General features: G+C 43.9%; 1 protein-coding gene across 10 annotated transcripts in view; it reads right to left on the bottom strand.

Annotated features, from left to right (window-relative positions):
* Window positions 1-23,575, bottom strand: part of TNRC6B (trinucleotide repeat containing adaptor 6B) — a 263,359-nt gene that overhangs the window by 12,943 nt on the left and 226,841 nt on the right. For 9 of the 10 annotated variants that reach the window (XM_047741007.1, XM_047741002.1, XM_047741000.1 and 6 more), the window contains 10 exons: window positions 19,302-19,433; window positions 18,932-19,027; window positions 18,570-18,759; window positions 11,646-11,783; window positions 9,270-9,446; window positions 7,446-7,592; window positions 7,087-7,182; window positions 4,332-4,556; window positions 3,817-3,887; window positions 911-1,050 (listed from right to left, as the gene is read on the bottom strand). In XM_047741007.1, the coding sequence (XP_047596963.1) occupies window positions 911-1,050; window positions 3,817-3,887; window positions 4,332-4,556; window positions 7,087-7,182; window positions 7,446-7,592; window positions 9,270-9,446; window positions 11,646-11,783; window positions 18,570-18,759; window positions 18,932-19,027; window positions 19,302-19,433 (1,412 nt within the window). The remainder of the gene's footprint in view (window positions 1-910; window positions 1,051-3,816; window positions 3,888-4,331; window positions 4,557-7,086; window positions 7,183-7,445; window positions 7,593-9,269; window positions 9,447-11,645; window positions 11,784-18,569; window positions 18,760-18,931; window positions 19,028-19,301; window positions 19,434-23,575) is intronic. The other variant, XM_047741001.1, reaches the window with a different exon arrangement.

The raw sequence follows: 23,575 nt of genomic DNA, 5'->3' as shown, positions 1-23,575 counted from the left end.
GCACCCACAGGGACTGAGGGTGCTGAGTCCTCGAGGGTCACTGGGTACCCCTCTGACTAGCAGCTTCCACATCTCCAGGAAGCTTTGCAGAACGCCGCATCGTGGGCCCCACCCCAGGCCTCCAGGATCAACACCTGGTTTTAACCCAACCAGGTGCTCGACAAGCACTGTTTTCAATCAATAAGGGATCACTAATCTCAGGACATCCAAAGACTACTAGAGGGTACCACGTATCAGTAACCTTTGGGTATATGGAATTCAGACGTGGAGAACAACGTCGCGCCTCTTTTCCCCCAGGGGAGGTGGAAGGTCACACCACAGGCAATGGGGTGACTCAGCTTTAGACATCTGGAGGTGCTGCTGCTGTGTCACGGCCCCACTCATGCCTGAGCCTCCCTGCTGCCCGCTCCCTCTGTTGGTAGCTTTCTGCCGTGGCATCTGCTGGCTCCCAGTCTGATAGCAGCTGGGAGTGGGGACGGTCGCGGTGTGATCCAGTCCCACCTACTTTAGACAAAACCACGGCTCCCCCCACCCCCAGACCACTGCGTTTCACCTTCACCAACAAAGAAGCCAAGGTAGGTTGCTAGGTTCTATTACAAAAAGTCACAGCGCTTCTTACAATGTTTCACAGTCTCATAAACACTGGCTTTGTTTCACGGCACTCAAAATTTACTCACTACTTCACGACTTCATAAATTCCTTAGTTTTGGAATTCTGGTGAGTGGCCTATGAGATGCACAGGACAGTCTGTGCTTAGGTAGGGAGAGAAAAGCAGTCCCCTCAGTACCAAGCAATCGCTTAAGCCATGATGCTGTTTTTGTGTACCTGTGTCCCGTCAAGCAGGTGGCAGGCCACTCACGTGTGCACCTTCATGCGCGTCTGTCTCAGTGAGGGTACGATGGGTACTCACATGTGCAGTGCGGTCTGGGCCTTGGCCGCCTCCTGTTTGGTGCTGTATCGGATCAGGGCGGTGCCCTGGGTTAGGTTCAGATGGAATGTCAGCAGTGGGCCATGCTGCATGCAGATGGTTCTCAACGTTGACCCATCAATCTGAGGGGTAATGACATTCACGAGATTAAAGCCTGGACGTGGGGTGTGAAGGGAACACAAGTGGCCTTTCTTATGCAGGAGAAGAAGAAGGACTTCGGGATTGTAAATAACGGTATCAGCACAAAATGCATCTTGGAGAAAGGAAGAAAGAACTCTGAGCAGGAAAGAGTGCACTGAGTAGAGGTCTTAAAGGCAAATTTTAAGACTTTCAAAGCCCTGGGCTAAGATCTAATGGGTCCATACTAGAAATAAAAACGTTTGTAAAACACAGCTCGAAACAAATCATATGATTCAACCTGCAGTGTCTTTCCTTGAAGAGCTAAACAAGTGAACGTGTGTTGATCTGTCAGGCTTAAGGGAGCAGAAATAAGACGGCACCTGAGTAAGAACTTAAGAGAACATGCCCAGTTCTTGGCATCACCGCCAGTGCAGTAATCTCCACTTCCCCGGGTAATGATCTCACAGAGAACTAAGAGGTTAGCACTGCTAATCACACCTCATGGTGTGGGATGCTGCTGACTGACCTAGCTCACGGACTACAGTGGTGTCCTTGGACTCCCACGGCGGCCAACCCGGGGTGAGACTTTCTGTCTCCTTCTCTGTGAACTCTGCTGCCTCAGCCTCCTGTTAGCCAGACTCTCATGCCCAGTGATTCGAGACTGTTTCTCTCGCCCAGGACTTGGATGAACAAACCTACTTCTTCACTCTGATCAACTTATTTGTATCGAGATCTTAACTAGGTTGAGATAGGCTGCGGAGTCCAACACTCGGTTCATTTCTTTGGAAGGGAAACAGATGACCATCGGAACAGCCTGCTACTGGTGGCAGCCGTGGAAATGCTGTGTGGTTTCGCCACGGAAACCCTGCAGGATGGAAACCAGCAGGTTCACCAAATTTCTTTACAGAAAATGATAAGCAACTATATGAGCACGGGCTAGAGTATGCTACAAGTGACCTTTCAGCAGAGATGCCCTCTAAACGATTTTAGGTAATGAAAGTAAATTTATCCAAGTTCCAAAGGTTTGCCCTAAAAACCTTCTTCTAAGCTATGATGTAGATTAGTCTATTAGGTAGTTCTGAGCTTTAAAATTAAACAATTCTTTTTACTACAAACACAACCAACCCCTTGATTCATTTTACACACATATACGTATGTATTCACTATTTTTCATAGAATAAAACAGAAGTGGACAGCTCGTTAGCTTCCCCAGGTTCCTTTCAAAACAGCGTATCCGTTACTGTCTCTCTCATCCTAACCATATAACCACCACACCGAGCGACAACTTTTATTTTATTTTTTTTAAAGATTTTATTTATTTATTTGTCATAGAGAGAGAAGCGAGAGTGAGCACAGGCAGACAGAGTGGCAGGCAGAGGCAGAGGGAGAAGCAGGCTCCCTGCCAAGCAAGGAGCCCGATGTGGGACTCGATCCCAGGACGCTGGGATCATGACCTGAGCTGAAGGCAGCCGCTTAACCAACTGAGCCACCCAGGCGTCCCCCGAGTGACAACTTTTAGAATGTTGTCATATTCTGGGATGTCTGGGTGGCTCAGTCGGCTAAATGTCTGCTGCCTTCAGCTCAGGTCATGATCTCGGGGTCCTGAAATCTAGTCCTGTGTCCGGCTCTCAGTGGGGAAGCTGCTTTTCCCTCTCCCTCTGCACCAGCCCCCCACACTTGTGCTCACTCTCAAATTCTTTAAAAATGTTCTAATGACGCATATACAGTTTTGAGTAAAGTCATATAAAATCTTCATACTTCAGTCAATTATCAGCTAAAAAAAACCCCTACCTAGGGCTTTTAGCTGAATTGATACAGAGATTAAGAGCCAACCCAAACCTTTCCTCATGTTAACTGTATTTATGAAACTACCCTTCTCCACATGTACTCTGAAATACAAGCCCTGGGTACACTCTGCACAGATTCACTGGGCAAGTAAATTTAGGAGAAGCTGTATTTCCCCACAGAGGATCATAATACATGTTAGCATATTAAAGGATCTAAGAAGTCTCATAGTGAAGAAACCTGCTTAATTTTGTTTAATCAAGTATATATTCCAAACATAGTAGGCCAGAGACCTATTAATATCCCATGGGAACACTATAGAACATGCTGGCTTACTAAAGTGTGCATGAATCCATTTATGAATTAAATGCTAGACAATTCATTTTATGTGTCAAAGGGAGGGAGACATAATTGACTCCTTTGAATAAGGTGTTGTAAAGGGGGTCCTGTCAAGTCCAAATGAAGGTCACGGGCTCACTTGCAGTGGGTTCATTTAATCTCATGTGAGTGTTCAACGTAATACTGCTGCAAACATGTCAGTTATCAAGCAAACAAGGTGACAGAGTGGCTTGGGGCAAATGAAACCCATCACTGTAAAAACAACCCAGAGGGCATGTTCTGAAGAGAGCAAATTAGTAATGCCATCTACAAAGAAGAGAGTAACAGACGGAAAACTGAAAGCACCCATGTGACATTCACACTATGAAATTGACAGATTTCTTCTACTGCCGAGATGGATGGTTAATTATTTATGAAGCATAAAAATGGGAGGATATTGAGCCTTAAGCCTTGCTGGGCCTACAATCCCCATTTAGGAGAAGGCTTCAAGCCCTTGGGTGGGCAGACCCACTCCTGTGCGCTGGACCTCTCTGCAGTGACCAGGAAATTAATGAGCTTTCTTCTCTGCCGACATCCCAAACCCGAGTTTCCCTGTCTTAATGCAATCAAGTCCTGTCTCGAAAATCACAAGGAAACATGATTACCTGTGGAGTGAGATTGTGAAGAACCAGCCAGTAACTGGGACGGACTGAACCACCATCACTCCAGGTAGAGGCTGAAGCAACCAGAAAAACAATTAGGAAGAGCAATAAAAAAAGTCAGGAAGCCACGTGTGAGAAACACTTTCACACAGCCAACATACTACTTCTCTCCTGTTCTCCGCGGGCTTCTCTTTTCGACCGCCCTCCGACCCCCTCCACCCTGTCACTGAATGGCCAGCTCCCTTCTCCTAGACCTTGAACACTGCACTCGCGTACCTCACTGGTAAGACAACGTTTTCCTCCTAATGTTCTCCCTCTGCTGGTCATCATTTTTGCTTCAACAGTCCCTTAAGAGTTCTCGGATCCCTCTGCCCTAGACTGAATGCTACCTTCCACTCAAGAGATACTCCCTCCTCTACCAGACTGCCTGTCTTGTGAAGACTTTATGTTCTTGTTTGGTGTTAACATGAACCCCTTGTGTTTGAACAGCGATGCTCCTTTTGGCGGATCCTTCTCACCCGAGGCAAGCCGCGAGTCCTGTGTCCCCCACCCCCTGACTGATCGGGGTGCTGTGCTGCTCCAGGGAGATGACGGTTTGGGGTTGGTCAGACCGGGAGGTGGGCGGGGCAGCGGTGTAGTGTTCCTTGAGGAAATATGGTTTTTCCACATCTTGTTGGAGAGATGAGTGGGGTTGTGTCCTATGGGATCTGGGGACCATGTTGATTTGTAATCAGGGAACTTTGCTATAAAGAAGAGAAAATTAAGGAAGGAATAAGGTTAGGACCAGTCACTTTTGTCAATATACATAAAATTTGTGTATGCTCATAAATAATATTCTAAAAATAGTTAAAAAAATATTTTGAGAGTAGCAATGCAAAGTAACATTGCCCCTTGAGCTTATTAAATATAAAAATGTCAATGATTATTACTCTGAATTGACAACATATAAACTGAAGATTTAATATGATAACTAATTCTCTACTACTTTCTTCGTCAAACAGAACATGAAAAGGAAGATTAATTGAAGGGAAGTATTCCTAGAACCATTAGTCTTACGGATACAGTAGAATGTGAACCCTAGTAAAACTATTCTATAAATAGTCATTGACTGAATGGAAAGTAATTAGAAATTTGTACTTTTCTTGATCCAGATTATTAGCTATCAACATTCAAATAAAAAATTTTTTTGCAAGGTTTTTTTTTTTTTTTTAAAAGATTTTATTTTATTTATTTATTTGACAGAGAGAGAGAGATCACAAGCAGGAGGAGAGGCAGGGAGAGAGAGAGGAGGAAGCAGGCTCCCCGCTGAACAGAGAGACCGATGCGGGGCTCCATCCCAGGACCCTGGGATCATGATCTGAGCCGAAGGCAGAGGCTTTAACCCACTGAGCCACCCAGGTGCCCCTTGCAAGGTTTTTTTAAAGTAATGTCTACAGCCAACACAGAGCTCGAACTTACAACCCTGAGATCAAGAGTCACATGCTCTACTGACTGAGCCAGCCAGGCACCCCAACATTCAAAAAACAATCAACAAACATTTGCTAAGGGCTTAAGATGCTTAAAGGCACTAAATCAATGCTGTGGGTAATACAAACAGTTATTCTCAAGAGTTCACCGGGGAAGACAGAACAGATAAATAAGAGCATTGGTAACCTTAGGCATCATTACACGTGTTCAATACACAGAGATGACACCGCTTGGCCATCACGTAAGGGTTTGCAAAGATAGGTCTGGAAGGATTTACATAAATGGATGGGCTCAGAGAGACAGGAGAATATAGACCAATGTCCAATCTGAACTCTATTTGTACCAAATATGTTTTCCTCCAGTTCTGGCTGAACAGTATTTCACAGGAGCAGGTATAGGAGGCCGGAAAATTGGGCTGGGGGCCGATGAGGATGGTACTAGATTGAGCATGTAGTGTTTAAACTTGGCTCTCATCTTGGGTGACAGCAAGTAGGATGGAGCAGAAGACATGGATGGGAGATGGGGCTGCAGACTACACCCCCTGGGAGACATCCAAGACATTTACTGAATGGAAAGGCTTCGTTAGGAAAAGATAATGGGGGGGTGTGCAGAAAAGAATACATTCAGTTTAGACATGTCTGAGGTGATTCTTGGGTCACCTCTCAGGTGAATGTCCAACTGTAGACAAAAGGATAAAAACAGTTCAACTGAAGACAACGGGCAGTTACTGGGATAAGAGTTGGGTTGAAAAATGAGTTTTTATGTGTAAAGAAGTCCCACAAAAGTATAATGTAGGGTGGTGGTTAGAAACATGGACTGCTGAGTTGCGCCCTTACACACTCACTCAGACCTGAGGCAAACAGTATCAGCTCTTTGAGTCTGAGTTTTTTCATCAATAAAATTGGGAGAAGGCCAGGACCTGCTCCCAGTATTTGATGAAGGTAAGGTAAGGATTCATGCTGAAGACTCAGCCTGGTCTCCAGGAGCAGTCAATATGTGACAGGCAATTGTGACCCTGTCGATGTGACACAGAGGTGAAAAGAAAGAGAAGATAATCTGTAAAGCCATTCACCTACAGTGTCTTAGAAAGTAGCTAAGGATTTGTTCCATTTGCTTTTGCTTGGACAGAACAGAAGCCTTAATGACTTTAATGGCTTGAGGTCTAACTTTTCCAAGACCAAGGTGCCAATCAGAAATAATCTCTCTACCAATCTGTGAGGCAGTGTGTTGAATGAGTGACTTCAAAGGCTTTACTGTATCCATTAAGTTGTTATTCCCTATCATTTAAAAAAAAAAAAAAAGTAACACACATACACATAAGGAATTCAACAAATGTTGTTGGTAGAATTAACGGAGGGCCTCTTTTTTTCCCCCCTTGGCCATTTGCCTGTAGCCTTTGTCCATAAGTGGAAGGATTTTTTTTTTTTTTTTTTAGAAAAGCAAGCCATAATTGGCTGCCTAATAATAACCTGGATTTCCCCGGCTCTTCCCATGGCCCATGATTCCTTCTGGTTCAAGAAAAGCACTTGTGGCACCAAATTTAACCTCTGCCCTCTCAATTCCCACAAGGTTCCCTGCAATTATGTCACCATCTGCCCTGTCCTAAAGCTGTGTGTCTCATCCTGTCTCTGTGCCGCAGGAAGCTCCTTGAGAACACGGCCAACAGAAGAGGTGTGCCTCCATTTCGGCTGACTTAGCCAGTTAGCTTCTGTTGAAGTCGTCCTTAAGAAATAGGTGCCCATCTCCTTTGTCAAGGGGACCTGACGGGAAGTGCTAGCCCAAGGGAAAGAGAGCTCATACTTGTACCTGAAGTGCTATGAACGTTGGTAAAGGAGTTGTCAGAGGCACTGTAGGGCCAGGCACCAGGTGAAGGCAGCGAGGTGTTGAGGGAAGAATTAGACCCTTTGGGTGACACGGGAAGAACGAGATGAAAATACTGCAGACAGACGTCAGTATAACCAGTGAAACCGTAAGTACTGTATTTAGCCTTTGATGGAAGATTAAAATGTATCTAAAAATGTATCCAAAAAACCCCTGAAAAACTATATATTTTTATGTTTTCTGATTAAATTATTAGATTATTAGCAGGTCCAAATGAAAACATAGATTGACAGATACAGAATGTTGGATATTGAATAAACACAAAGGATGCCTCACTCATTTACCTGTGGTGTTATCCCGCAGAAGTTGGTGGTCAGTATCTACAATGGGAGATGTGGCTGTACCCCCCAGCACACTTCCTGGGGTGACATAGGGGTCAGATTCAGGGTCAATGTTTTGGATACCTTTCCACGGCACTCCTGGTTGGAATTCTGAAAGAAGGAGAACAAATATTAGAGGTAGGAGGTTGTTCAAAAAATGATAAAAATCAAGTTTCTTTTTTTAAATTTTATTTTTAAGGAATATCTACGCCCAGTGTGGGGCTCAGACTCACAACCCCGAGATCAAGTCCTATGTTCCTCTGACTGAGCCAGCCAGATGCCCCTCAAGTTAGTTTTTGATATAAGACACAGATCTGTGAAAAGTAGAATACTCAATCTATTTTAGTTCAGACTTTTATCATAAAATTAAAGATAAAAAACTCAGCCTGGGGGCACCTGGGTGGCTCAGTAGGTTAAGCCTCTGCCTTTGGCTTGGGTCATGATCTCGGGGTCCTGCGATTGAGCCCCGCATCGGGCTCTCTGCTTGGCAGGGAGCCTGCTTCCCACCGCCCCCTCTGCCTGCCTCTCTAACTACTTGTGATCTCTTTCTGTCGAATAAATAAAAATCTTAAAACACAAAACACTCAGCCTGAACAGGTACTGTGCCAGCACCTCTATATTATCAAGCATGCTGACTTTTTCCGTCTCTGTGGCTTTGAGCCAGAGCCCGTCAGTGCCTGTTCCAGGTGGCTGCTCCTCCTGCTCCCAGGGAAGTTCGGGCCTGAGGGCAGCAAAGTCAGAGGTAAGTAACCTGGTGCTCAGGAGAACTGTCCGGGCATCCAGAACAAGAACTGGGAGAAAATCTGGGTTGGAGATGAGTGACTTCTCCCATTTATTTCACTGAAAATTGGCTCAGATGCACAAAAGAAAACACAACGCAAGTGACCACTGTGACGTGGAACGGCCAGGGACAAACAGCAGGAATGAGCCAGCTTATCACGAGAAAGCCTAGAATACGTGGACACGTGTCTGCAATTTTTTTTATCGGTTAATTTAAATCCTACTCAAAGCCATGGGATAGGATTTACAAGCTTTTGTTTTCCCAATTACGACACAGAGAGATACAGCATTACACACAAACCATATACATTATATGAGCCTCAATGGGAGGAAACGAAATGGATTCCTATTACAAACACACCCATACAGGAAGAGGTTTAGAGAGAGACATGCCGATTTTTTATTTTTGCTTAACTAAATTTGAAAAATTTTTACAATGAAAATATTGTATCAAAATAAAAAGAGAGGAAAAAAGTAACAAAGACTCTCACGGCAGCATTATTGCATACCTGGGACCTAACTGGTAATACTTGTTTCATGAATAAACAAGTCAATTACATGGACATTTCAGAAGATCCCATGTTACAAGGCATCCTATGCATGGATGAATGCCACAGTGCCAATGCTCCCACATCACCTTCTCTGATCTCCCAAATTCCACTCCTCTGACCTCCTATAGCTCGTCCGTGCCTCTGCAGTGTTCATCACAGTTACCTGCCTTGCAGGGGACCAGCGTCCACACCTTACCTTCCTGACTGAACTCGAAGGAGCAGAGGAGACCCCATCTACTGTGAATGTCCTATCTTTCCCACAGCACAGCACATGCCTGGCTCTTACCAGACAGTAATTACGAAATGAAAAAATAAAGTAAGTGCCTTAATAACTGGCAAAAGCAATCTGCCCAGAACCCAAGATTAAGAATTAAAAACAGATGATATATCAGAAAAACAAAAAAAAAACAAAACACAAAAAAAAAAAACAAAAAAAAAAACATGGCCTGGACAGTACCTGGAGGCCAACTGGCATTGCTGGATTTACTTCCGATTTTATTTGTTGGTGGAGATTTGGCAGGTAACCAGCTATCACCAGCAGGACCCGTATGGCCACCCAGTGTGTCACTCGGGATGATATCAAACTGGTTGTATGGTGACCCTCCTCGAGTCTTACCAGGGGCCACGATAGCGCCTGAGGGGAGAGAGGAAATTCATTCACACCCAGAAACGATTCTTATGAACACAACTTGTCAAGTCTCTTATTCAGCAGAGAGCAGTATTCTGATGTTTACTCAGTTAAAAAGGGAAAAAAAAAAAAAAAAAGCACTGGAATGAGAGGTCGCCCTGGTGAGCCAGTATCCACTTCACAAGCAGGATGAGTAGAAACAATCCACTTCACCTTCCTGCCTCCTGGGGTCTCAATGAGGCACACAGCACTTTTCTCATTCTCGAATCTTCCTTTCAGTTTTAAAATTCCATGGTTTAAGAAATTAACAAAACTTTCATCAACAATGAATCATATCATTCTCCCCAGTTTCCATACTAATGACTCAAGAATGAGAAATGGGGAAAAACACGATCCGTGGTACATAGGATATGTTCTCACGACACTTGTATGGTGGGTGCCTTCCCCCAACCCCTGCCACCGCCCCAGGTTCTTCCGTGCTCATCAGACCTCAAATAGCTGGAAGAAGCAGTGTACACAGAGGGAGCCCACTGGAGAGAACAGCATCTGCCACTGCTTTGAATTCCAAAGCCATGAGATGTAGACCCGCCTTGGGTCTCTCCAGCATGAGGGGAGCAGGGAACCCTGCAGCTCTGCAGCCCATGGCCCCACACACGAAGCAGAGCTAATCCTTTTGTAACTTTCTTCCTGAGAGATTTCAGCAGTTCTGTCTGGGCCCTTTTTATGCATTTCTGATGCTACGAGGCAGGAAGAACATTGAAAGCTCAAAAGTTCTCTTAACCTAACAAAAAAGGATCTTCACCTTCAATAAACTTTGGGCCTCTGTGAGATACTACCCTATTTCTTTCTCAAATGAATTTTACATGCTGCATTGTGTCACCTGATCTCCCCTCAGGATGCTGTTTATAAACAGATAAAATTATTCCCAGCATGATGTATTAAAATATTTGTGTAAATATTGATTAAAATAATTTGCCTGTGTTGGCCCAGTAGGAGCATTATCAAAACCACCTCCACGCTCTGTTAAGACATCGCCTGCATTTCTGGAGCCGCTGACAGATATCTGACTCAAGGGCACATCACACTCAAGTCGTAGGAAATGAAGAGCTCAATTACCGTGGCGATGGCTGAGGAAATGGGGAGCACTGTATCTATAAGCTCTGAAAAGGCAAGTAGAAGTTTAAACTTCTAGATATCCTCTCACATGACATTTTGTGTTTATTATCGTGCACCAATCATGTCTTTGGGGACAAAGGGACCTGACAAATCACCAGCCTAAGGAAGCAGGATAAGCGCCGAAAGCTACAAATGCTGGGCCTGAATTATTCAGTCTAGAGGTAGGTGTTAGAATTTCTATAAATCATTCTTGATTTCGTGGCATGAAATCAAATGAAAGCACACAGGGAGAGCAAGGAGAAGCTCCATGTGGTCAGTTTACTGTCTCTCGGATTCAAGAGTGGTTGATAAAGGAACACTGGAAGTTTTCAGACCCGAGGCGCTCAGGTCTGCCAGGGAACTGTGGCCGGACCAGCCCAACACCCAGTTATACCTGGTTCTCAAGGCTACAGTTGAGTCCACGTGAATTACTGTCCAGTAAAATAAACATTGAAGCAAAGGCTGAAGGAAGTTTCGAAGACCTTTTATCTGTTTTACAGGGACACAGAGAAGCATTTACAGAGAATGATGGAAATGAAGAGCCCACGGTTCACAACCAAAGCCCGTGATGTCCCTCAGCTGCTGTCTTGCGGACACTAATTCATTACGAACAAGAAAGCTTTGTGGACAGTTCAAATCTCATTATTAGTCATCTATCTTTTGGAGACTAAAGGGTTTGAGTAATCAACATGATATTTGTTGTGATCTCTTATACCTCAAAAAAAAAAAGGGGGTTCTGTTCTCTTAGCCCAAATATTAGGGTTTCATCCTAATGGGTACTCGACTTCACTGCTACTGTCCTCAATCCCATTACAGGTGGGAAATTTTGCTCCCCTTAATTACAGCTAGCATTTTAAGTTTCTTATAATTTGAAATATACACAACCCCAACCTGCCTCTCACAGGTGATCATAGGATTTGGAGGAAAAAAAAAAATCAAGAGATCAAGAAAAAGCTAAAGATTTGTGCTTTAAAATAATTTTACAGGATGTATCATCAAGGCCCGGGAAGGCTGTACAGCTCCAACTCGTAAGGCTTTGCTTGCTCTTACCATTTTTGTGCATATTGGCTTCCTGTGTGGCTACAGAGGGCAGTCCCTCCATCATGGAGGTCCATTGTTTAAAGCGAGACTCTGTTCCAGCCTCCTTCCCACCAACCATGCCATAGTCCATGCCGCCAGAGCTGAAGCCTAAAACAGAGAACCACATTTTACATCTTCCTATATATTTCTAGTATCAGCAACCAAGAGATCTGAGATAGAACCAACTTCATTTGTCATTTAAAGACTCATTCACAAAACGTTTCTTCACTCAGAAACAGAGATTTTGATTCAAAACACTCATCTTGGCCCTTGCTTGCTCTTGCTTGCTCAAGAAAGCAATGGCTCTTTGTGCAGGTATGAAAATGTGCAGGACTCCCCAACACTCACTCATTCAGCTAACGCCTGAGCCAGGCAGAATGCTGGGGCCAGGAATTCGCCAACTCAAAGTGCCATCTCCACACATCAAACTAATATGGCAGAACAATAGCCATGAGGGTGAGGGTGTCTGGCTGAAGAAAGGCTTTGCAGAAGAAGGGATATTTGATTTAGGGTTGATGGCAGGTATGCAACTAAGTCAAGGACACTAAGCAGAAAGCTTTAATTGATGACAATCTGGTACATTTAGGGAATGAGGAGTTCAGTGTGACTCTAGTGCTGGGCTAACCATGGCTGAAGTGAGGCAGGGTGACAGGAGATTGGGGGGGAATGAGAGTCATGTTCTGTAGGGTTCTTTATGTTTTAGGCCAAGGACTTTGGGCCTTTTTCTCCCTAAGACAGGAGATAAAGACATTTTTTAACAAGTGAGAGAAAGAGAAAACTAAGTTTGTATTTTAGGGAGCGCCTGGATGGTTCCGTTGGAAGAGCAAGCAACTCTTAATCTTGGGGTCATGAGTTTGAGCTCTACATTGGGTGCAGAGATGACTAAAAATAAATAAACTAAAAAAAAGTTTGTATTTTAAAAAAAGAACTGGCAGTGTAAGAATGGGGCACATAGAGGTCAAGGCAGATGCAGGAGATCAATTTGAAAGAAATCTTTACGCAGTGATGAAGACCCCAGAGCTCGAACAGGCAATGAAGGAGAGGTTTAGAGGTTACTTTGCCACGAACCCCAGGTAAGCCTCAGGTGTCAAGGCTTTTAGCATGAGTGTAGGTGGGTCATGACTTCCTGCTGCACCGGGTGGAACAGGGGAGAATCAGCATGAGAGGCTTGCTGACGGGGTCTCCCAGGCCCCACCACCCACTGTGGATCAGAATGTACTCGACATAAAGAGCAAAATAAAGTACTAAAATACACAAACGAAACAGAGGAGGGGAAGAGCAATGAACAGCCAGAGGGAGACTGAGGATGGACCGCAGTGAGCACAGAACAGCCATCGCAAGGGGGGTGAGCAGGGGTCCCGTCATGCGAAAGCTCAGGCGGCTGCAGGAGCCAAACCCCATCTGCTGGTTCTGGAGAAGATGCGCCACGGCGGCCAGGCCACGCTTCTCGCTGTGCCCACTTGACCCTCCAACCATGTGTGGTGCCTCACTGGCTCCGAGATTCTACTTATTATCCAAATCCCATGAGGGCCCAGGTCACGTTTTCTCCCTGTGCTTCTGAGTTGTGAGAGTCAGTTTTATAAATGCATAACAGATCCAGTTCAAATCATTCCTAACACCTTGACCTATATTTCAAATGTTGCTATTAATATAAAGAACACTGCTTCGCACTGTTTGTAAGCAACTTTACTAGTCCAAGTGATTACTTGGAGCATGGGGGCGGGGAGCAGAAATTCTTGGCATAAGCTGGAAATACTTCAAATTAACTGATTTTTTTTTTTTAAAGAAGAGTTTAAGGTATTTTCTGTTTTCCTATGTAGTTGAAATGAAGTGAGACTGGAGGACAGCAGGGCTGAAAGCAATAAGGCCTTTCTCTGACGGAAACTTTAATGGCCTAAGTGGGTTGCTCCTTGGGCAAGGAACGCCTCTACCTTTGACAGAGAAAACCAACGCCAAGTGCCTGGATTCCAGGCTATTTGAAAGCTTGGTTCTAACCATGGAGGAAGAGCTTTTGGGAATAACCCTGGATTATATGGTGAAGACTAGAAAGAACGTGACGATTAGTAAGAAGATAAAGAACCATTCCTTACATATTTCTTTTCTTTTTTTTTTTTTTTTAAAGATTCCATTCATTTATTTGACAGAGAGAGAGAGTGCACAGGCAGGGGTAATGGCAGAGGGAGAGGGAGAAGCAGCCCCCCTGCCCCCGCACTGAGCAGGGAGCCTGGCGTGGGACTCAACCCCAGGACCCCAGGTTCATGACCTGAGCTAAAGGCAGACACTTAACCAACTGAGTCACCCAGGCGCCCCCACGTTACTTTTTCTTTAGAGTTGCTCTGAAATGTCTTTAGAACCCACGTGAATTATAATTATTTAATTTCAGCTGCTTAGAGTCCTTTTGTGACACGTGAAGCGTAGAAAATTATGAAGAGTTACACATCTCGAGGGGATGAGGGGACAGTTTGAGCAGTTCCATCTGAACCTTAAGCGAAGTTGGCATCTTTCTGGTTAGAAACTTGGGAATCAAACATCACCAAAGCAAGGCAGCGTCTTAACCAAGGAACAAGGTTTGGGAAGGAAATACCCAGAGGGCTGTGCAGAGAACAGGAGATAAAACTGCTCTGAAAGGTTTAACCTCTGAACCCAAAATCGGGAGAGGAAGAATCAGCGTGAGGCTGCACATGGTTCTGGGTCTTTCTTCGATGTCCCAGAGTAATGGGCAAGACACACAACCTCTACGCCATTTGTGAGGCGCCATATCTCAAAGCCCAGCAACGTCCAAGACCTTTCTGTCCTTGCTATTTCATCAAAACCACACTCCTCGGTCCACCAAACAGCCTCCCAGTAACCCTCTGGCTCACCAGCAAAGAACCTGAGCTCCAGTCCAACAGTCCTTTGGTTCAGGTTAGCGCACCCCCACAGAAAGCCTCATTTGTGCCAGGCTCTGTGAGGAGCTGAGGGACAAACAGAAATAAGACATGCCTCCTGCTCTCTCAGGGGTTCGTGTCCCCAGTACATCCTTTTTACCTATCTTATCGTTCCTACAGATCCAACCCTTGGCCCCCCTTATCCATCCTGGCCAGAAGTGCCTTCTCTGCCACACATGCTGCTTCACTGACTACTCATCATTACCGCTTGGCTCAGCTGCTACCTCCTTGAGGAAACTGGGATTTCCTCTTTCACACTCTTTGTCTGTTAGTTCTTTCTTTCCCGCTTTTCCTTTTATTATAGATTAAAAAACAAATCCGTGCTTTTATAATAATAAAAATACACCGTAAAAGAAACAAACCACCCATAGTTGCTCATTTAACACAAATATATATTTTTTAAGTAGTCTCTACCCAACATGGGGCTCAAACTTACAACCCTGAGATTAAGAATTGCATGCTCGAACAACTGAGCCAGCCAGGCGCCCCCAAATTTTGATTAATTTTAAACATGAGAAGTAAAGTTTTATTGGAAGTATGTTTTTTTCCTTTTTTGTAAGTAAGTTCCACACTTGGCATGGGGCTTGAACTCACAACCTTGAGACCAAGACCAGAGCTGAGCTAAGAGTCAGACGCCCAACTGCCTGAGCCACCCAGGTGCCCTAGGACATTTTCTAATAGACAAGGGACTTTACTTCTTGATTAGTTCAGATATCTATACATGAGAGATATGAGAGGGAGTTCACACTATTCCTACTTTTTAAATTCTGAGAGACAAAAAGCACCAAGAAATCTTACATATAAGTACACAGCTGTTTAAACAACCCCAGACAACTCAGTTAGGTATATTTTCAATTCTGCTAAAAGCAGAGAATGAGAAACCATTTTTTAAAAAATAAAAACAATTAGTCAAGGATCAGTTAAAGAGTCATTAAACTCATTCAACTTTTTAATTTTAAGAAAATATACCAAAAGAGGCTTTTTTTAAAGGACTTACTAAGAGGCTTTTAACTGTTCGTGCTTCGCTTTCACTCAGAGGTGTCTTTTTTAGTTTAATACTCAGTAGTAGGAAAAGTGAAATAGTATTCATTTTACTACATCTTTGCTATACACTTTTTGAAAAAAATTTAACCTCTCTATATGCATTACGTATATTCTCATCAAAATCTTATAGCTATAGATTTAGTTATTCAAAACAGGCAGCCAAATTAGATTTACTTTGAATCCCAAAACGTATTTTTCAATTCAAATAAATGTCATAATATTAAGGAATTAAGGACATCTTAAAAATTTTATTTATTTATTTATTTTAAAGATTTTATTTATTTATTTGACAGAGAGAGATCACAAGCAGGCAGAGAGGCAGGCAGAGAGAGAGGAGGAAGCAGGTTCCCCACTGAGCAGAGAGCCCGATGTGGGGCTCGATCCCAGGACCCTGAGATCATGACCCGAGCCGAAGCCAGCGGCTTAACCCACTGAGCCACCCAGGCGCCCCAAGGACATTTTTTTTTAAAGATTTATTTATTTATTTGACAGACAGAAATCACAAGGAGGCAGAGAGGCAAGCAGAGAGAGAGAGAGGAGGAAGCAGGCTCCCCACTGAGCAGAGAGCCTGATGCGGGGTTCGATCCCAGGACCCTGGGATCATGACCTGAGCCGAAGGAAGAGGCTTTAACCCACTGAGCCACCCAGGTGCCCCGAATTAAGGACATTTTTAACTGTGAAATAAATTGCAAAGTGTATTTTATAAGGCAGATTGTAAGTGGTCAGATCACAATTAATATGATAAAGACCTAATAAAATTTATCTACTGTTTCATAAGTGACCAAATGGACATAAATCAGTAAGTATGTTTTTCTCCTTACTTAATTTTGATTATAATGCATAGTTAAATTTATAAGTTACTTTGAAACAAAAATATGATAAAAAATATGCCTTTTCTTCAGTAAATGTAATATGTTTGTATGTATATAAAACTCTGATCCTTCAGCCATAAAAAAAAAAAAGCCTAAATAAAAGCACATAAGAGGTCTATTCACAGGTTTTATCTGATAAATTGTGAAAAAATGTGTACTTAAGATATCTGTGTCACTAACCTATGTTGCTCAAGTTGTTGAAGATACTTTTCTTTCCACCTAAGACATGGACATAGGGGATGAGACTGAAGAGCTCAAAAGAACTGTATATTTCAACATGTGGAAAAGCTGCCCGGGGCTTCCAGATGTCCACTTTGCTTTGTATGACTAGACCCTACTCTGGGAACCATGCACTCTCTGCCAAAAGGGGATGGAATAAGCAAAGCTACCTTGCTTTATTATCATATACAGCATCTAAATTCACAGGAACTGGACATATACCAAAATACCCAGGTTCTTATTTCGTTTTATCCTTAACAGAAAACGTGGTAAGAAGGTGAAGCCTTGGGGTGCCTTGGTGGCTCAGTGGGTTAAGCCTCTGCCTTTATAAAGCTCAGGTCATGATCCCAGGGTGCTGGGCTCAAGGCTGGCATCAGGCTCTCTGCTCAACGGGGAGCCTGCTTTCTCCTCTCTCTGCCTGCCTCTCTACTTGTGATCTCTGTCAAATAAATAAATAAAATTTAAAAAAAAAAAAAGGGGGAAGGTGAAGCCTGGAAACATAGAGTTAATGACACCCTCCTTAGTCATCATGGGAGGCTTCCCCCTTGCTTAGCACCCTGGATTTCTACACCCAAGATGGGCAGGCCTTAGTAAGACAGGAGCTGGTGGAGAGTTTGCTCTTCTTTTACGTCAAGTAGAAGAAAGGTTATTTTGAATTTAAGTCAGTTCTCAATCAGACCATTTTAAAGAAACAATGCCATTGGTGGGTCTGGAAATTAATTCCCTTAAAACTATCCAGGATCAGGATCAAGGCATCCTTGGAAGTCCCTGCTCTTCTCCGCACGTGGACACCCAGCAGGCAGTGTGCACCCCACAGAAGTAGAGCAGAGCGCAGGACTATGCATCCAGAGTCGCTTTGTTTCCTAGGAGCCAAGGGTTTCAGGTCTCCCTGACTCTTATTTTTGAGTTCGCACAGAACAGTATTTTCCTTACCAAAATAAAACCTGAATCTTATCACTTTGAGAAAAAACCCGCTGTGGTGTGTGGTACCTTTTTAATTTTTACATTTTATTTTTAAGTCACTGTTGCCTCATGGACTGGATTCTGCTTACCACACGTTCCCCGGTTCTGAAAGAGCTACCGTCTGCCTGCCAACAAATTCTTGATGAATGTCAAAGGTATAACCTTACTTGAGCTAATTCTATTTAAATCAGATGAAATACTAATATCAGAAGAATTCTATCAGTTTGTCTCCCGAGCTTCATTTAGTTCTCCATTTCTCCACAAGAAGGAACTTTTAGCAGTAGAGCTAAACACCTCAGCCTGTACATATTCTAACAGATTATAACTTCAGATGCGTGTGGCACTCACAGCGCAAACAAACGTTTCAACTGGCTTTCAAAAATTCCCAGTGGCAGGGGCGCCTGGGTGGCTAAGTTGGTTAAATGTATGCCTCCGGCTCAGGTCATGATCCCAGGGTCCTGGGATCGAGCCCCGCATTGGGATCCCTGCTCAGCAGAGAGCCTGGTTCTCTCTCCCTCTGTCTGCCGCTCTGCTTACTTGTGCTCTCTCTCCGTCAAATAAATAAATAATATCTTAAAAAAAAAAAAAAAAATTCCTGATGGCAGAAGAGCAGGTTGCCATTTGAAAATAGTAAAAGACCCCCTTGGACCCAGAGAAGTCGGAAGCACAGCTCTGAGATTTACTCATCGTGTGGTCAGCTTTCAACCACCATCAGAACTCTAGGCTATCGGCTGTAAGGCCAGGATGAGAATCCTCTCTCTCGTGTGGCTCCTGAGCAAACAGGGGTTAAGGAGGACCGAGCTCCACCAGAGGCTCAGCGCGTGACTGGCGGATTTTGTTAAAGGTGATCTGCACTACTGACCACTTACCAGAACCATATCCAGGTATTGGCCCTTTGGTTTGAAGGTCTGGGAGCCCCACATTCAGAGCGTTGGGTACCATGTTGTCCAGATGTGGCTTGGGCCCAACGGGATGAGAGGGCGAGTGCTTCATGCCAGGCTGTCTCTGCTGCTGCTGCTGCTGCTGCTGCTGCTGGAGCGCGCTCACCATCCGAGCCAGCTGGAGGCCAGGAGGCCAGAGTGAGGGGGAACCGGAGGGAAAAGGGACACATGAGAAGCCAGCACCCCGACCCTCCCAGCAGAGACCGCAGGTGGCTGGTGCTGGGCTCTCAGAGGCGCCGAGCTGCAGTCCTCACACAGAGCACTAGAGGGACCCTGCCAACCCTGCCTACCTGCTGCTCTTGCTGCTGGCGCACGGCTTGAGAAAGCTTCCTCTGGTTCTGTAGCAACTGCTGCTGCTGCTGCTGCTGCAGGAGAAGCTGACATGCCTACAAAACAGGGGAGGGGAGAGAGGAGCAAAGTTTCCTGAGCTCGACTTACTAAGACACCCCAGTGAGCTGTGCACCAAAGCACAGGGGCTGAATCAAGCGCTTAGGAGGGAAGGACCTTCCTGTTCCTGGTCTACTGGGCACATCTACTTCTAGTTGAGTTCATATGACCCTTAAACATGCATAAAACGAAGCAAATCAAAGTTAAAGGGGGAAAAAAAAGCAAATAGCCTTTTTTTTTTTTTAAGCTATAGGAGGAAAATCTGCTACTCACCAACTGAAACTGGGGAATTTGTGGAAGCTGGCTCAGCATGGCAATTTGTTGAGGAGATAACTGGGGCCCCACATTGAAAAGACCTGGGTTCAGGCCACTGTTGGGAAACTGCTTGAGCATTGAGGCAGAAACCTAACAAGAAAAAAAAGATGCATTTTTTAGAACTTACCAAAATAAAACATTCCCCCCCCCGCCCGTAAGAAGGTCTTAATAGGTCTAAAACAAGCACTCACGATTTTCCTTGACAAGTATTTGTGAAAAATATTAAATGATCAGGAGAAATACACTAAAGTGTTAACAATGGTTATCTCTGAGTGGTGAGATAGTTAAGAGCTAATTTTAGGGGCAACTGGCTGGCTCAGTCAGTGGAGTGTGCAACTCCTGATCTTGGGGGTTCTAAGTTCGAGCCCCACATTGGGAGTAGAGTACCTAAAGATAAAATCTTTTTATTTTGCTTTTAAATTTTTTAAGGAGATTTTATTTATTCATCTGACAGACACAGAGAGAGCACAAGCAGAGGGAGTAGCAGGATGAGGGAGAGGGAAAAGCAGACTCCCTGCTGAGCAGGGCTTGACCCAGGATCCCAGGACATGACCTGAGCAGAAGGCAGATGCTTAACCGACTGAGCCACCAGTCAGCCCAAGATAAAAATCTTTTTTTCTTTTTTTAAGAAAAAGAGCTTTTAAATTCTCTATTTAGGTTTTTCAATTTTTCTACAAAAAAAAATTATGAACTTACAATCAGGAAGACTTCGGCAAGACAAAAAGTTTTTTTTTTTTTTTAATAAAGATTTTATTTATTTATTTGACAGAGAGATCACAAGCAGGCAGAGAGGCAGGCAGAGAGAGAGGAGGAAGCAGGCTCCCTGCTGAGCAGAGAGCCCAATGCGGGGCTCGATCCCAGGACTCCAAGATCATGACCTGAGCCGAAGGCAGCGGCTTAACCCACTGAGCCACCCAGGCGCCCAAGACAAAAAGTTTTAATGACAATACGACTTTTACCTGAGAAATTGTTACTGGAAACGGAAAAAAAGTATATCAAACTTCACAAAAGTAATAAATGCTTAAAAGTATTTCTGTTATACACATAAGGAATATACATTAGCCTGTAGGTAAGAGACACTGGAGTTTCAATTCATGACTTCTCACACCAAACATTGGGAGGCACAGAGAGGCAGAGTGAAGGAGCCTAACAGGTCAGATGACTCAACCTGCTCCTTCTCCACGGTCTTCAGGAGTGAGCTAGGCTGGGCTGCAGAACCCTCAGGGACAGAGAAAAGACTCCCTTGCACCTTCAGACTGCTGGTCTAAGATGTTTGCACGGAGCTGAAGTGAGTTTCCCTGCACTTTCGTTCTCTGAACCTACTGAATCAGCTGGTGCCACAGAGAACATAATGAACCTTCCATGGTGGGGGGGCGACACACTGGTCACGTGTTAGGGCTGCAGGCGGACTGCACAGGCTCCCATTGCTAAGGTGTGTGACTCTTAGCCCTTCTGAGCATCATTTTCCTTATCTCCAAAATTAGAATAATAATATTAACTCTGGTGATTGAGGATGTTATGAGTTAATCCACATCAAAGGCTTAGAACTGCACTTCATAAATGCTCGTATCCTTCCACAGGGACGGCTCTCCAAATGTCGAGAGACGATTATAGCTCTTTGTGTCTCATCTTCAGACTAAACATGAGGAATTCTTTCATGCGTATCTCATCCAATTCTCAATGCACAGCCCAAGACAGAGAGTCATTTTCTAGAGCAGTCGAGTACCAAGTAGACATGGCCATCACTAACCGTTCGGTTAAAAGCCAGACTTCTATTTAACAACGCCTGAGATCTCCGTTTCTATGATGATTGCACCCTAACTCCCAATCATACACTAAACTTACTGTCAATTAAAATCGTAATATTTTTAGGTTTTGCTCTCCTATGTAATATTTAAGCAGGTTGAATTGTACTAATTTATGTTTTGATCTTAGGATCTTATCTTTATGTATATGGCATATAGTAGATGCTTGATAAATACCTATTAAATAAGTATTTTATTTTTTTAAGACTTAATTTTTTTTTCAACTTTTTCCTTTTTATTTATTTGATAGAGAGTGAAATCACAAGTAGGCAGAGAAGCAGGCTCCCCGCAGAGCAGAGAGCCAGACGCGGGGCTCGATCCCAGGACCCCGAGACCACGACCGGAGCTGAAGGCAGAGGCCCAACCCACTGAGCCACCCAGGTGCCCCAAGACTTAATTTTTAAGAAAAGTTTTTTTTTTTTTCCCTTTTGGAGAGTGAGTGAGTACAAGGAGGAGAGGGAGAGAATTTTTTAAAATGATTTTATTTATTTGTCAGATATTGAGAGAGATAAAGAGAGAGAAAGAACAAGCAGGGGAAGAAGAGGCAGAGGGAGAAGCAGGCTCCCTGCTGAGCAAGGAGCTCAATGTGGGGTTCAATTCCAGGACCCTGGGATCATGACCTGAGCTAAAGGCAGACTCTTAACCAACTGAGCCACCCAAGCATCCCAGAGAGAGAATTGTAAGCAGGCTCCACAACTAGTGCAGAGGCTGACGTGGGGCTTGATCTCACAACCCTAAGATCATGACCTGAGCCATCCAGGCGCACCAGATTTAAATAAAATATTTTTAAAAAAATTTATTTGACAGAGAAAGAGAGTGAGAGAGCACAAGCAGGGGGAGCAACAGAGGGAGAGGGAGAAGCAGGCTCTCTGCTGAGCAGGGAGCCCCATGTGGGGCTCAATCCCAGGACTCTGGGATCATGACCTGAGTCAAAGGCAGACAGTTAATTGACTGAGCCACTCAGTTGCCTAAAATTTTTTTTAATGTAATCTCTACAGTCAGTGTGGGGCTGGAACTCATAACCCTGAGATCAAGAGTTGCACGCTTCCCGTAATAAGCCAGCCAGGTACCCCGTGAATATGGTATTTTAACTTATTAACAGTCACTCCACCGAATTCTTTTCTAACCTATTATTCCACTTATTCCCAGTTTGTGTTTCCCTATCTGGTCGTTGGTGGGAATCTTGAACGTGACAGAGCTTAAGATAATCTAGTAGCATGTCAGTAAAAACTTCTTTCCAACTGAAAGTGATCGGGCTGGGAATAGTCAATCATTTACTAATCCACACAACTGTTTCAGCACTTAACTTACATTTATACATCTTATCTAAAACAAAGAGACAGCTTGTCAAATGGCTTGTCAAAATAAGGATTTTGACAACAACTCTATCATTCTTATAATCTGCGATTTTTTAACTGATTAATAAAGAAAATCAGTTAAGACTTATTAGTAAATTTATGATTCTTGATTTCCTATCACAGACGTTCAAAAAGCCATATTTTTGATATCTAGTCTAGAATCTTGCCTAGAATTGGCACCAAGTTCATCAGTCTAAGCCACTTCCCTTACTGTTTCAAAAATTATTTTAAAAACGTCCCCATTCTCCTCACTTCCTTGTTGGGGAGGGGGACTCACCTTGCTCATCACACTCCGGGCATCCTGCCCTTTCTTGTTGGCAGTAAACCTATAGGGAGGGTTGCCCTCTTCCAGTTACTACTGTCTAAGTTTGTAATTCAGGATTAGGAAGCTCACATACTCCAAGATCAGCTTTCTCAGTGGTAAAGGGGATATTTTGGCCCCATATACCTTCATCTTGTCTTAAAAATTCAGGATTTGTGCAAGAAAGAGGAGTTGTCATTATTAAACTCCCCTTGAAGATCCTCAGACTTCCTCCAAGATCATAGAAGGGCTCAGCAATTCTTTTCACAAATTCTCTCTCTGTTGTAGGATTTAATTTGTCTTAACCCTTTTGGTTGAACATCTTTGTTCTTTTTTTTTTTTTTAAAGATTTTATTTTTTTGACAGAGAGAAATCACAAGTAGGCAGAGAGGCAGGCAGAGAGAGAGGAGGAAGCAGGCTCCCTGCTGAGCAGAAAGCCCGATGCGGGGCTCGAACCCAGGACCTGGGATCATGACCCGAGCCGAAGGCAGCGGCCTAACCCACTGAGCCACCCAGGCGCCCCGAACATCTTTGTTCTTAATGGAGAAGACAAAAGCGGTAAAAACTTTATTTTCACTTAATTTAATTTTTATTTAATCATTTAATACAAATACAAAGTAGTCCAAAGCAGGGATTCTTTTCCCAGTCACCAGAACCACACCAAACCGAACGCTAAAAGCTCTTCCAATATGCCTGCTGTTTTGCAAGTCTGTTTATGGTGCAACCCCCCAACACAACTCTTACACATATTCATCCCTGCTTGCTACC

Source organism: Lutra lutra, chromosome 8 (assembly GCF_902655055.1).
Source record: "Lutra lutra chromosome 8, mLutLut1.2, whole genome shotgun sequence".
NCBI classification, from domain to species: Eukaryota; Metazoa; Chordata; class Mammalia; order Carnivora; family Mustelidae; genus Lutra; species Lutra lutra.
Note: the sequence above shows the minus strand (reverse complement) of the source record. Positions and strands in the feature narration are given on the sequence as shown.